Genomic DNA, 11,972 nt, shown 5'->3' with positions numbered 1-11,972 from the left:
TGAATTTGCCCAGAGCCCCACAAGCCAATGACCCAGCTGTTCTGCCTCCAGCCTGCCTGCTCTGCATGGCTTTGCTAAGCTGCATGCCTTTAACTCCTGGCATTGCCCCCGCCACCAAGTAACTGCTCAACAAATATTGAAGCTTTTCCCTACATGGGTCAGGCCCTCTGCTAGACTCTCCCAGCAGAGTGACAAACCATCATATAGCCGTTGATTCCAGAAATTGAATTAAATTGCACAGTGCAAAAAAAAAGGGGGGCGGGGAGGAGGATCTTTAGTTTTTGGAAGAAAAATCCCTAACCCAAGTGCTAATGTTTGGAGTTTGCAGAAGCCTCTCAAGCCTCACTAACCCGATTATTTTTCCTGCTGCCTTCCCTTTTGTGAGTGTTTCTTCCCCTTTTTGCTTGCAGTGAGTTCTGCTCTCCTGTAGGCTACAATGTGTCAGTTGTTATAAAATCCGGGAGGCGGAGTCTAGTGACGTAGGCGGTGGGGGAGAGCTCAGCCAGCCCTGCAGGGCGAGCAGTCCAGCCCTGGGCTCACCGGAGCTTAAGCGTTGCAGCAGGAAAACTTCCATCTCGCTCTCCTGGCTTTGATCCTCACTGGACAGCAGACCAGAGGCACCGAAGGGAGGGAGGATGCGAGATGACTGGCCCTTTGGCAACCTGACCATCGACTTAGCAGAGCCTTCAAAAGCGAGCCAGGGGCTGGCTGCACGACCAAGGAGGCGCCGCGCCTCTCGTGGATGTGTGTGTGTGAGTGATCCAGCGAGTGTGTGTGCGTGTGAGGGTGTGTGTGTATGCCTGTGTGCACATCACAATTGTGTGTGTGTCCGGGTGAGTGTGCGTGTGCACGCGTGAGTGTGTGTGTATGTTTGCATGTGTGTGTGAGTGCTCTTGGCTATTATTATTATTTTTGGAAGAAACATCTTTGAAAATCTGGGGCAGGTTACTGTGCTCCTAGGGTGATTCTTCTTTTGCAAGAGGAGCTGACCACAGCAAGCTACTAGAGCCATTTCTCGGCAAGTAAAGAGATTTTTCCTCCCAGAAGGAGAAGGATTTTTCTCCCTGCTCTGCAGCCAAGTGAAAGAGATTAGTCCCTAAACCTGTGAAATCGACCAGAGCTGTGTGATTACCAGGGCTTGAGAGAGGACTCGAAAAGAAAAGGAGAAATAAATCAGCCTGTCAGTTCCTTTGGCCACATCGGAAGATGTCATCTCAAACTAAGTTCAAGAAAGACAAAGAGATCATTGCTGAATATGAAGCCCAAATAAAAGGTGAGATGCTGGCTGGGAGAGTTTTTTTCTCCTCCCCTTTTGTTTTTCTCTTGCTCTGGTCCCCCCACCCCTCCCAATTTTCCTCTCTGCCATTATGAAATGTTATGCATCAATAATCTTTTTGTGAGGAGGAACAGTGGCAGCCGCACAAGTCCGGACTGGTTTCAACTGCAGATAGCGCTGGGGCTGGGAGTGTGGATTATGGAATGGGCAGCAGTCTCTGCATTGCAGGTGTGTGAGGAGGATCCTACGCCTGACTTTAGGAGTGTCGCCGGTACTCCATCATCTTGGCGGTGACATGTCACTCTAAGGCCATTTTGACAGTCACTACCTCTACCCCTTCCCCGCCACGGTAAAAGCCCTTTAATATTGGGGTATATTTCTTACCATCTGCTCTTTTTCCCTCCCCCTTTTTGGTTTCTGTTGGTGGTGGTGGTTTTGCCTCCGCCTCTTTCTCTGGGCTGGAATTCACATGCATGTGCACAGCGAGGCAGCATCCCTGGGCGGCACTTCTTTGTCGGTGTCTCTGGGCTGGCTTGGGTTGCCATGGATTAACTGTTATGAGGCATATTGATCCAGACTAATGCAGGCATTTAGGCATAAAGAGGAAGCTCGGTGAAGAAAATGTATTATCTCGCGGTGTGCAGCCCAATCACTCTGTGCCCTGGTGTTTAGGGTCATCAGCTTTCATTCAAAGCCAACATCTCAGCATGCCGTTTGGGCTGGTTGGCGCTGCCTGGCTTCCGGGGTTCCAGGAGAAGCCTGCCGGGAGGGCGAGATGACCTCTGGCTGCTGGTTGCAGCTTCTGTGCCACCGGGTGTATACTTTTTTCAGAAGCCGCTCCCTAAATCCACACTGGCCAGGCGAAATAGGAAAGGGAACACAATTGTATGGCTAAATGCAGGCTTGCTGGTCCTCATTCAGGCCAGACTGGGGCTTCTCCCACCCATACCTGTTCTAGGCTCAGCTTTGGCAAGGAAAATCTAAAAGCTCCATCCACTGTGCTCCCCTTTTCTCTGAGGGTGCGCCTTGTGGGGAGCCTGGGCCTGTGCCTCTTGGTGTCCGTTTTCTTTCTGGTCATGATTCTCCTTGCTGCGACACAGGGTGTGTTGTGGCCTCTCCTAGAAAGAGTAAAGACAAAATACTTCTTCAGTGGACATCAAGGCCTATCTTTGAGCTTATGCACAGACTGTTGAGCAAGTTGGGTATTTGGAGCTCAAGCGACCTGAGGTTGCCACACCTGCTCTGGGTGCTGCCGCAGCTGAAGACCCAATGACCCAGGGAGCCGGGTGGCCTCCTTAAAAGCAGCGGGAAGGCTGGGCACCACAGCTGCCATACACGCTTCTGATGCTTGGGAAACTTTGGGAGTGGAGCAGCCACTGTGGGAAGGCTCTGTTTTTTTTTTTTTTTTTTTTCCCCAGTCTCACCAACAGTCTTTTTGCCTTTTAGTCCTGGTCAAACCCAGTGTGCCCATCGCTTCTGAGCAGACCCGAGGGCAAGAGGAGCAGAAAACCCTGCATTTTCCTGGTTTCCTGTCTTTGGTTTTTCAGTTCAGTGTGGAAAACAGCGACTTATGATGTCTCAGCCTTGCTGTAAATTTAGAAATAAGCTCTTTATTGGTCAGAGATTTGAAGTCACCCAACTGCTCAACACCAAAGCCTAGTTTCAATATTTGAATAGACTCTTTTTAGGGAGTTTATGTCTTATAAAATGAATTTGGCCAATTATTATTATTTTGTAAAAATTAAGGTTGCCAGGAAAATGCCATGAAAGAGAAGGGGATGCTGAGTTTTGGACAGGTCAGGTTTTATAATCATTTTCTTGGTAACAAATGTGCTTATCTCATTTTGGAAGGATTGCTGCTACTGGGCCAGTGAACTTTTCTTCAGGGCCAGTTAGGCATTAATTGCCCTGGCTGATCCTTTTGCTTTTGGCCTTTCATCTTTTATTTTAACAACTAATCAGCAAGTACCATGAGCTTCATCAGAAATGCACCAATTACCATGCATTTCATTAGGAAATGTGTCCAGATGATCTTGTCTCCTCCAAACACTGCCTTTCTCTGGATTCTGGTTAAAGGAGTTACATCTTATTCCTTTAGAATTGACATCTACAAGATTCAGGTCAGGATATGGCTGTACCCGAAACCCTCTGGAATCTTTTCTTTTAAAATTCTGTGTGTCAATCACCATCATAATTCTTGGTGTGTGTATAGGGCCCTGCAGTTTCTATGGCTCATTCCCAGACATCATGACTCTTGGCCCACACAGTGTACAGTAGGGTTAGTGTGAGCTCAGTTTCAGAGATGAGGAAACTGAGGCCCAGTTAATGTTAAATGACTTGCCCAAGGTCATGAGGCCGATTTTCTCCCAGGCTTGTGTTCCCTGATACATTGTTTGCCCAAAGCTGCCCCTTGAAGGATTGATGTCAGCAGCAGATGGCAGTTTTGTGGGGGGACTGGCAGCCTCTTGATGGAGTTCCATTGTTTACCTTCTTACTTTCATCCCATTGCCTTTGTTGCATGCCTCTGAAGAACATTTGACCAGTCACCAAAAACAGTGCCCGAGGCCAATTACCTTTCTCCCTGGGAATCATCTGGCCAGTTGGATGCAAACGGTCCACCTAGTCAGATAGATTTTTTGCTTTGTGAATTTTGTGAAGGGAACTTTTGATTTTTAAAAACAGTGCTGAGTTCTTTGTTGACTTACTCCCTTTTATCTCTTTTTCAAGAATTTACAGACCTAACAAAAAGGAATGTTTTAGAACAGTATTTTTTCTATTGTAAAATAGAAAGATTTGTGCCTCTTCTTACCTCATCAGATACTCGAAGCCCTTTGATTATGAAGCAGTAGTAAACCATATGCTTGTATGTTTCTAGTGATGGGGAACTCACCACTTCCCAAGCCCACATAGTCTATCATCTTTAGACATCTCTGGCTCTTGTAAGAATTTTTTCTTTTTTCTTTTGAGACTAAGTCTTGCTCTGTTGCCCAGGCTGCAGTGCAGTGACATGATCTGGACTCACTGCAACCTCCGCCTCCCAGGTTCAAGCAATTCTCTAGCCTTAGCCTCCTGAGTAGCTGGGATTACAGGGGTGCACCACCACACCCAGCCAATTTTTGATTTTTTAGTAGAGATGGGGTTTCACCATGTTGGCCAGGCTGGTCTCAAACTCCTGGCTTCACGTGATCTACCCGTCGTGGCCTCCCAAAGTGCTGGGATCACAGGTGTGAACCACTGCACCTGACCCTTGTAAGCATTTTTTTTTTATGTTGCATTGAATATGTCTCTCATTTACTTATTGTTCCATAGTTCCTTCCCCTTTGGACTTCATAGAGCAAGACAGATGCCTCTTCCCTGGGACTGCCCATGGGGTGTGTGGAGCCTGGGATTATAGCCCCTGACAATGATTATCCTCATATGATAAGATGGTTCGCTACCACTTACCATCTCCACTCTCCTTTGGCTCTACTGCATCCTGGGTTGCAAACCTCAATGTCATTGGGTGCTTGGCAGATAGAATAAATGAATGAAGCTGGCCACATGAAAGATTTGTGACAGCTGGCCCACCACCTCAGTGCAGGCAGTAGAAGAGGGGTTGGTGATGATTATGACGGACCTCAGAGTACATGTCCTGTCTAAATGGACAGTCATTACTTGGGTTCAACCAGTTATTGCTATTTAGGTTTAGGAATGTAGGCCCAGTCAGATTTTTCAATTTTTCAACAGATGCCAGAAATCTGGATGAAAGCTTTATGTTTTTAAAGAGGTTTTGCCAAAAGGGCCTCCAAAAAATTGTACTTCAGTATCCTATATCAAGAGCAGCACTGAGTTCTAAATATGATTCTCTAGATGTGACCAAAGACAGAAGATAACTATCACCTCTGTTCTACTGTCTTATATTAATATTTCTATTAATATAGCCCAAGGGTTGAATTAGCTTTTTGTGCTGCTTGCTCCCTCAGTGTACCATGTATATTATGTCTGCTGTGTTTCTCCATACACTAGCCTGGGAGCCTTGTCAGAGAGAAGAAAATGAAATAAATTTAACATGACTTGTTCTTGGTGACCCCATGCTGGTGCCAAATGAACATTACTTCCTGTCCTCGGTGCTCATAAGTGTCCTTAACAAATATGTTCAAGAACCTTGCTTGGGAGTGACATCACATTATCTAGTCTGGAACTGGCAAACTATAACTTTTTTCCCCGTTTGAAAATTAGAACATTTGCCTGACTCCAGCTTTTTGGCGCCTGGCCTATTCTCTACGATTCCCTCAAAGATCACTGATAATGTTTGGTGATCTTATTTGCAGGCTTTCTCAGTATCCCAGGGCTTCTAATTAATCTTGCTGCCAGACATGATGATCAGTTCTGCATTTATTTAGAGTTTCCATTTCCATTTCAACCTGATAGAAAATTGAAATAGAAATGCAATGATTGACCTTGGTGCTTTATTTTTTATTGCATATGCATCCATCTTCTTAGTAGCAAAAATGTAGAGTTTTGAGGAAGAAGGGCAGGTATGGAGGATGATCACAGAGGTGCATGTGTTTACTCATTACTTTCTGCATCAATTCAACGAAAGTTGATTATCTACATTGTACCTAGTCTTGTGCTGAATGGTATGAGAGACACAAAGTATGTGATACATTCTTTGCTTTCTAAGAGTTTTCTTGGACTATGGTGATAAAAATGAGAGAAGTAAAAAAATCAAAACACAAAAAACTTCCAACTGAGCACCAGAATGAGCTGAATCTTAGAGTATATATTGTACAGTGATTAGAAGACCACCTTAGGAATGCTCACTGATTTCAACAGGAGTAAATGAAGAAAGCAGGCTGGGTTGGGGAAACAGTGGGGAGTAGTGGGGACCGTGGCCAAGTGGGGAGTTCATCTAGAGAGGGCAGCTGCTGCTCTGGCCTGCCCTTCCTAGGCAGGGAGGTAAGCCCAGAATGGTCAGTTCCTTCAGCATTTCAAGGGAATCTGGATTTTTAAACAAAATCTCTTGAATTTTAAATGGTGGCTTAAAAATTTAAAAACACTTCCTGGCCGGGCGCGGTGGCTCAAGCCTGTAATCCCAGCACTGTGGGAGGCCGAGGCGGGTGGATCACGAGGTCAAGAGATCGAGACCATCCTGGTCAACATGGTGAAACCCCGTCTCTACTAAAAATACAAAAAATTAGCTGGGCATGGTGGCGCGTGCCTGTAATCCCAGCGACTCAGGAGGCTGAGGCAGGAGAATTGCCTGAACCCGGGAGGCGGAGGTTGCGGTGAGCCGAGATCGCGCCATTGCACTCCAGCCTGGGTAGCAAGAGGGAAACTCCGTCTCAAAAAAAAAATAAAATAAAAAAAAAATAAAAACACTTCCTGACCAAACATGCCAGTAGAATTGTTTTAGCCTGTTAGGCCACAGTTTGTAAAATATGGTCTACAAGTTGAAGTACACACAAGTCCTTGGTGATGGGGCGTCAGCCAATTTTCCTATTTCATTTTCAGTCATTTTTCTCTGTGATTGGCTTGTGCTCTTATAACCACAAAAGACCAGTCCCTTTTCTCTCTCTCTCTTTTTTTTTTTTTTTTTTAGATGGAGTCTTGCTCTGTCGCCAGGCTAGAGTGCCGTGGCGCAATCTCGGCTCCTCCGCCTCCCGGGTTCAAGCGATTCTTCCACCTCAGCCTCCCAAGTAGCTGCGGCTACAGGCGCATGCCACCACACCCGGCTAATTTTTGAATTTTTAGTAGAGACGGGGTTTCATCATGGCGAGAATGGTCTCGATCTCTTGACCTCATGATCCGCCTGCCTAAGCCTCCCAAAGTGCTGGGATTACAGGCGTGAGCCACCTCGCCCGACCTTTTTTTTTTTTTTTTGAGACAGAGTCTCGCTCTGTCACCCAGGCTGGAGTGCAGTGCATGATCTTGGCTCACTGGAACCTCTGCCTCCTGGGTTCAAACAACTCTTGTACATCAGCCTCCTGAGTAGCTGGGATTATAGGCGTGTGTCACTACACCTGGCTAATTTTTGTATTTTCAGCAGAGATGGGGTTTCACCATGTTGACCAGGCTGGTCTTGAACTCCTGACCTCAAGTGATCCACCTGCCTTGGCCTCTCAAAATGCTGGGATTGCAGGCTGAGCCACCATGCCTGGCGACCAGTCCCTTTTCTCTGAATCCTCCATACCCTTCCCCTTATCCAGATCTTTCCCATTTGTGCCTTTATTCTGCTTAACCCCTGCCTCCCACTCTTACTTGCCTTGAACATTCTGATCATCCTTCAATGCCTACTCAAATGATGTCTTCTTCCATGATACCTTCCTAACCCTCCTAGGCAGAATTAGTGGTCCCCTCATATCTGCCTCTCCATTCCAAACCTAATAATCCTTAATTGAAATTTTATGTTTAGGTCTTTGGCCATGAAGTCTTGAGGGCAGAGAGGCTTATGGTCATCTTTGTTTCCCCAATGTGCTTGGCATGTGGTTGGTTGAAGAAGTGGCTGATGATAAGTTACTAAAATAAGTTTAGGCTGGGCTCCGTCGTTCACGCCTGTAATCCCAGCACTTTGGGAGGCCAAGATGGGTGGATCACTTAAGCCCAGGAGTTTGAGACTAGCCTGGGCAACATGGTAAAACCCTGTCTCTACAAAAAATACAAAAATTAGCCAGGCGTGGTGATGCACACCTGTAATCCCAGCTACGTAAGAGGCTGAGGTGGGAGAATTGCTTGAGCCCAGGAGTTCACGGCTGCAGTCAGCCATAGTCATAGCACTGTACTCCAGCTTGAGTGACAGAGCGAGGCTGTCTCAAAGAAAGAAAAAGTTTTAATCTTATAACTTATAGCTGAGGTTTGTTGTTTGTTTGTTTTGATCTCTTTTAGATGGAGTCTTGCTCTGTCATCCAGGATGGAGTGTCTCGCTCTTTCATCCAGGCTGGAGTGCAGTGGCATGATCTCAGCTCACTGCAACCTCCGCCTTCTGGGTTCAAGCAATTCTCCCACCTCAGCCTCCTGAGTAGCTAGGACTACAGGCATGCACCACCATGCCCAGCTAATTTTTGTATTTTCAGTAGAGAAGGAGTTGTCCAGGCTGGTCTTAAACTCCTGACCTCAGGTGATCCACCCACCTTGGCGTCTCAAAGTGCTGGGATTACAGGCATGCCGCTGCACCCAGCCTCAGCTTGTTTCTTTGAAATCTGTCTTAGTTGGCTTGGGCTGCTATAACAAAACACCATAGCTCAGGTGGCTTTTATTTAGTTCTCACAATTCTCGAGGCTGGGAAGTCCAAGATCAAGGTGTTGGCAAGTTCAGTTCCTGGTGAGGACCTGCTTCCTGGCTTGTAGACATCTGCCTTTTAGCCATGTGCTAATCTAGCCTTTTCTTAGTGCATGCTTATGGAGAGAGAGAGAAATCTCTCCCTTCCTCTCCTTCCTTTTATTCTTCTTTTTTTTTTTTTTTTTTTTTTTTTTTTTGAATTAGGGTCTCACTCTGTCACCCAGGCTAGAGTGCATGGCGTGGTCTCAGCTCACTCTAACTTCCACCCCCTGGGCTCAAGTGATCCTTCCAACTCGGCCACCCAGCTGGTACCAGAGGCCACCATGCCCAGCTCTTTTTTGGTATTTTTTGGTAGGGATGGGGTCTCATTGTGCTGCCCAGGCTGGTCTCGAACTCCTGAGCTCAAGCGATCCACCTGCCTTGGCCTCCCAAAGTGCAGCATTACAGGAGTGAGCCACTGTGCCTGGTCGGCTGTCTTCCTCTTCTTGTAAGGGTGCTAATACTATCACGAGGGACCCACCTTCATGATCCCATCTAACCATAATCCCTTCCCCAAGGCCCTGCCTGAAAATACCGTCACACTAGGGGTTAGGGCATCAACATATGCATTTTTGGGGGACATAAACATTCAACTCAATAGCTTCCACACTTCCTATTCTATTGAAAGTAGAGGTTTCACTGGGAGAAGAAATATTCTTAACGGTTTGCTCTATTTCGTTGGATTTCCTTGGTAGAGACAATGTTTCTTAGTGGAGATTTGGTGTAGGCTGTTATATTGATAGCCATCTCAGTGGGGTGTGGTCTAGGGAGCACTTCCTTTGAGGTCCCTCCCAGTCTGGGGAAATTAATGGATCTGAGAGTTCACATTGGCCATTTCTGGGGTTTTTACTACTAGAGTTACGTTGGGGATGACCTTTCCTTTCCAGAAACTCCTATTATTCATTCATTCAGTGACTGTTAAAGCCATGCTTTAGGCTATATAGCTTTACTTAGCAGTGGGAGGTAATTCATTTTTGTTTTTTAGCTTCTATGTCTCACTTATATGTGGAGTATCTTATTTTGTGATCCCTGTAACTCTGTGAGGTAGTCATTATTGTTTTCATTTTATAGATTAAAGGCTGAAGTTCAGAGAAATAAAACAGATTGCACTGGATTGCACAGTCAGCAGTGGCAGAGCTAGGTTTAAACCAGCATGTTCCTCACTTCCCAGGGTGCAGGAAAGCAACATGCATGCCGAGGCAACAAGGGTCTGCAACCTAGGGATTCCTTCAGTGGGGGAAGTCTGGGGTGGGTCTTAACATTTGACTTCCTTCCCTTCCTGACACTTCCATCTTCCTGCTAATCCAGCCTCTCCTAGTTTGCACTTGATGCCACCGAGGTGTGTCAGATCCCTTCAGTCCCACCCTGGGAAGTCATCTTTGGGAAAGTATACTGCAAACCCCCCTGCACGGCTGGGATGCAGGCTGCCAGATCTACCTCTCGCTAGCCAGCCCATTCCCCCACCAACCTGGAAATAGGAACCAGAAATTGTAGTTGTCTTCTAGGCCAACTCCATCTGTTTTTCGTATTTGGAAGTTGATGCTTAGAGAGGGACTCTGGCTTTCAGATTACTTTTAGACTGTTTCTCCACGACGGTGGAAGGTTTATCTGCTCAGTTGATTGCTGTAGCGTAGTGCCCATCATGTAGTTGGTGATCAGTACATTTTACTGAGTTGAATTGTTCTGGTGCGTGGTGGTTGCCTGGGGAGGGAGAGCTGAGTAGTACCTTGGAAAGAAAGATGAGGCAAGGGTATCTAGCAAGGTAAGGATTGGTGAGGTCAGGAGGGGATGAGTTTAGGTTGCCTTCTGAAATTGAGTCCTAATAACTGTGAAGGAAAGGACTTTCAAATCTTTTCCAAGTGAAATCAAGCCCAAGACAGCTTCCTGGGCCCTGTATAGGCTGGAAGTTCTCAAGCTCATCACCTTTAAAAATTCAAAGCTCTTTCAGATTACGTTTACATTGTCTCTCCATGACTTTTTAAAGATGCCGAGCTTGAGAACTTCTGGCCTAATACAGGGCCTGGGAAGCTGTCTTGGGCTTGATTTCCCTTGGAAAAGATTAATTCCAGATAGATTGTTGATGTTCATAAAATATCTTGGGTGGCCAGCAATGGCACTTCAGCTCTATTCTCTTAGCTTGTTGAATCGTGGTGCTAGTTTATGTTTGGGATAATGTTCCCTAAGAATATTCCATGAAATTGGATGTAAAGAGGTGTTGGGTGAAAAGAAAGTAGTTGTGTGCTCAAATAGATTTTGGAAGTTCTAGAATAAATGGAGTGAAATAGGCCTGGTTCCCCCAGGACTTCTGGGAATCTTGCCTGTGTGAAGTGTGAATCTCTGAGTAGGGGCCATGGGGTTTCCTCAAAGTTACTTGATTGTGTAGATCTTTTCCATGGACTAGCTCCCAAGACTGTTTTCTGAGTTATATTTTATATGTCAGGCTGCACAATTCATGGATTATCTGGCTGCTTTTTCTTTTTGCCTCTTGCCTAGTTCCCTAATGTTTATACTTTTCTCAGAGGGTAGTTTGAAGAGGGGAAGGAGGAAAACAAATGCACATCCAGTTGAGCTAAGTGATATCAACATTAGTGCTTTGAGTTCACCTAGAAAATGTGAGTTTTGACATTTCCAATTACAGAGTGCTCAACCATTGATTTAAATGGTAATTTGGAAACAACACAGTCCAGATCAATATGCATTGCTTGTGCCCATTTGTGTGTGACGGTAACGGGGTGCACACTGCTGCAGCAGAGTGTTCTGGATGCCTTGAATGGACCTGGCTCTGCCCCTGGGATTGCTTAGCCAATGCCAGGTGATAATGGCACAGATGAACAAAGAGCCTATGTCCCCTTGTACCTCAGAGTGAACATACCTCAGCTATAAACCCAGATGTATAAGAAATATATTTTTCTTTCTTTCCTGGTGAATCAATCTCCATTTCACATCTCTACTCTTTTTTTTTTTTTTTTTTTTTTTTTTGAGACAGAGTTTTGCTCTATTACCCAGGCTGGAGTGCAGTGCTGCAATCTCAGCTCACTGCACCCTCCGCCTCTCGGGTTTAAGTGATTCTTCTGCCTCAGCCTCCCAAGTAGCGTGGATTACAGGTGCCAGCCACCGCGCCCAGCTAATTTTTGTATTTTTGGTAGAGACGGGCTTTCACCATGCTGGCCAGGCTGGTTTAGAACTCCTGACCTCAAGTGATCCTCCCACCTTGGCCTCCCAAAATGCTGGGATTACAGATATGAGCCACTTCTCTTGGCCTTTTATCTCTATTGTGCTGGGGGTGACAGAAATAAGTGTAAGTCAATTTGGGGTTTCCCTCCCTTTTCCTCCAGGGTTGTGTCCCTAGATCCAGGGGGACTTAGGCAGCACCAAGGCCCTGTGTGGACACCTGTTGTGG

The 11,972-nt window shown here is 46.0% G+C and overlaps 1 protein-coding gene across 5 annotated transcripts in view; it reads left to right on the top strand.

Annotated features, from left to right (window-relative positions):
• Positions 1-475: 475 nt before the first annotated feature.
• Positions 476-11,972, top strand: part of SRGAP3 (SLIT-ROBO Rho GTPase activating protein 3) — a 255,976-nt gene continuing 244,479 nt past the window's right edge. For 3 of the 5 annotated variants that reach the window (XM_032290558.1, XM_032290557.1, XM_032290556.1), the window contains exon 1: positions 476-1,273. In XM_032290558.1, coding sequence (XP_032146449.1) covers positions 1,207-1,273 — 67 coding nt within the window. In that variant the 5' untranslated portion in view covers positions 476-1,206. The remainder of the gene's footprint in view (positions 1,274-11,972) is intronic. The other 2 variants (XR_004272515.1, XM_032290559.1) reach the window with 1 other exon arrangement.

This window comes from Sapajus apella, unplaced genomic scaffold (assembly GCF_009761245.1).
Source record: "Sapajus apella isolate SASKATOON/1434 unplaced genomic scaffold, GSC_monkey_1.0 scaffold23, whole genome shotgun sequence".
Classification (NCBI taxonomy): domain Eukaryota; kingdom Metazoa; phylum Chordata; class Mammalia; order Primates; family Cebidae; genus Sapajus; species Sapajus apella.
This window is presented reverse-complemented; position numbering and strand designations above follow the sequence as displayed.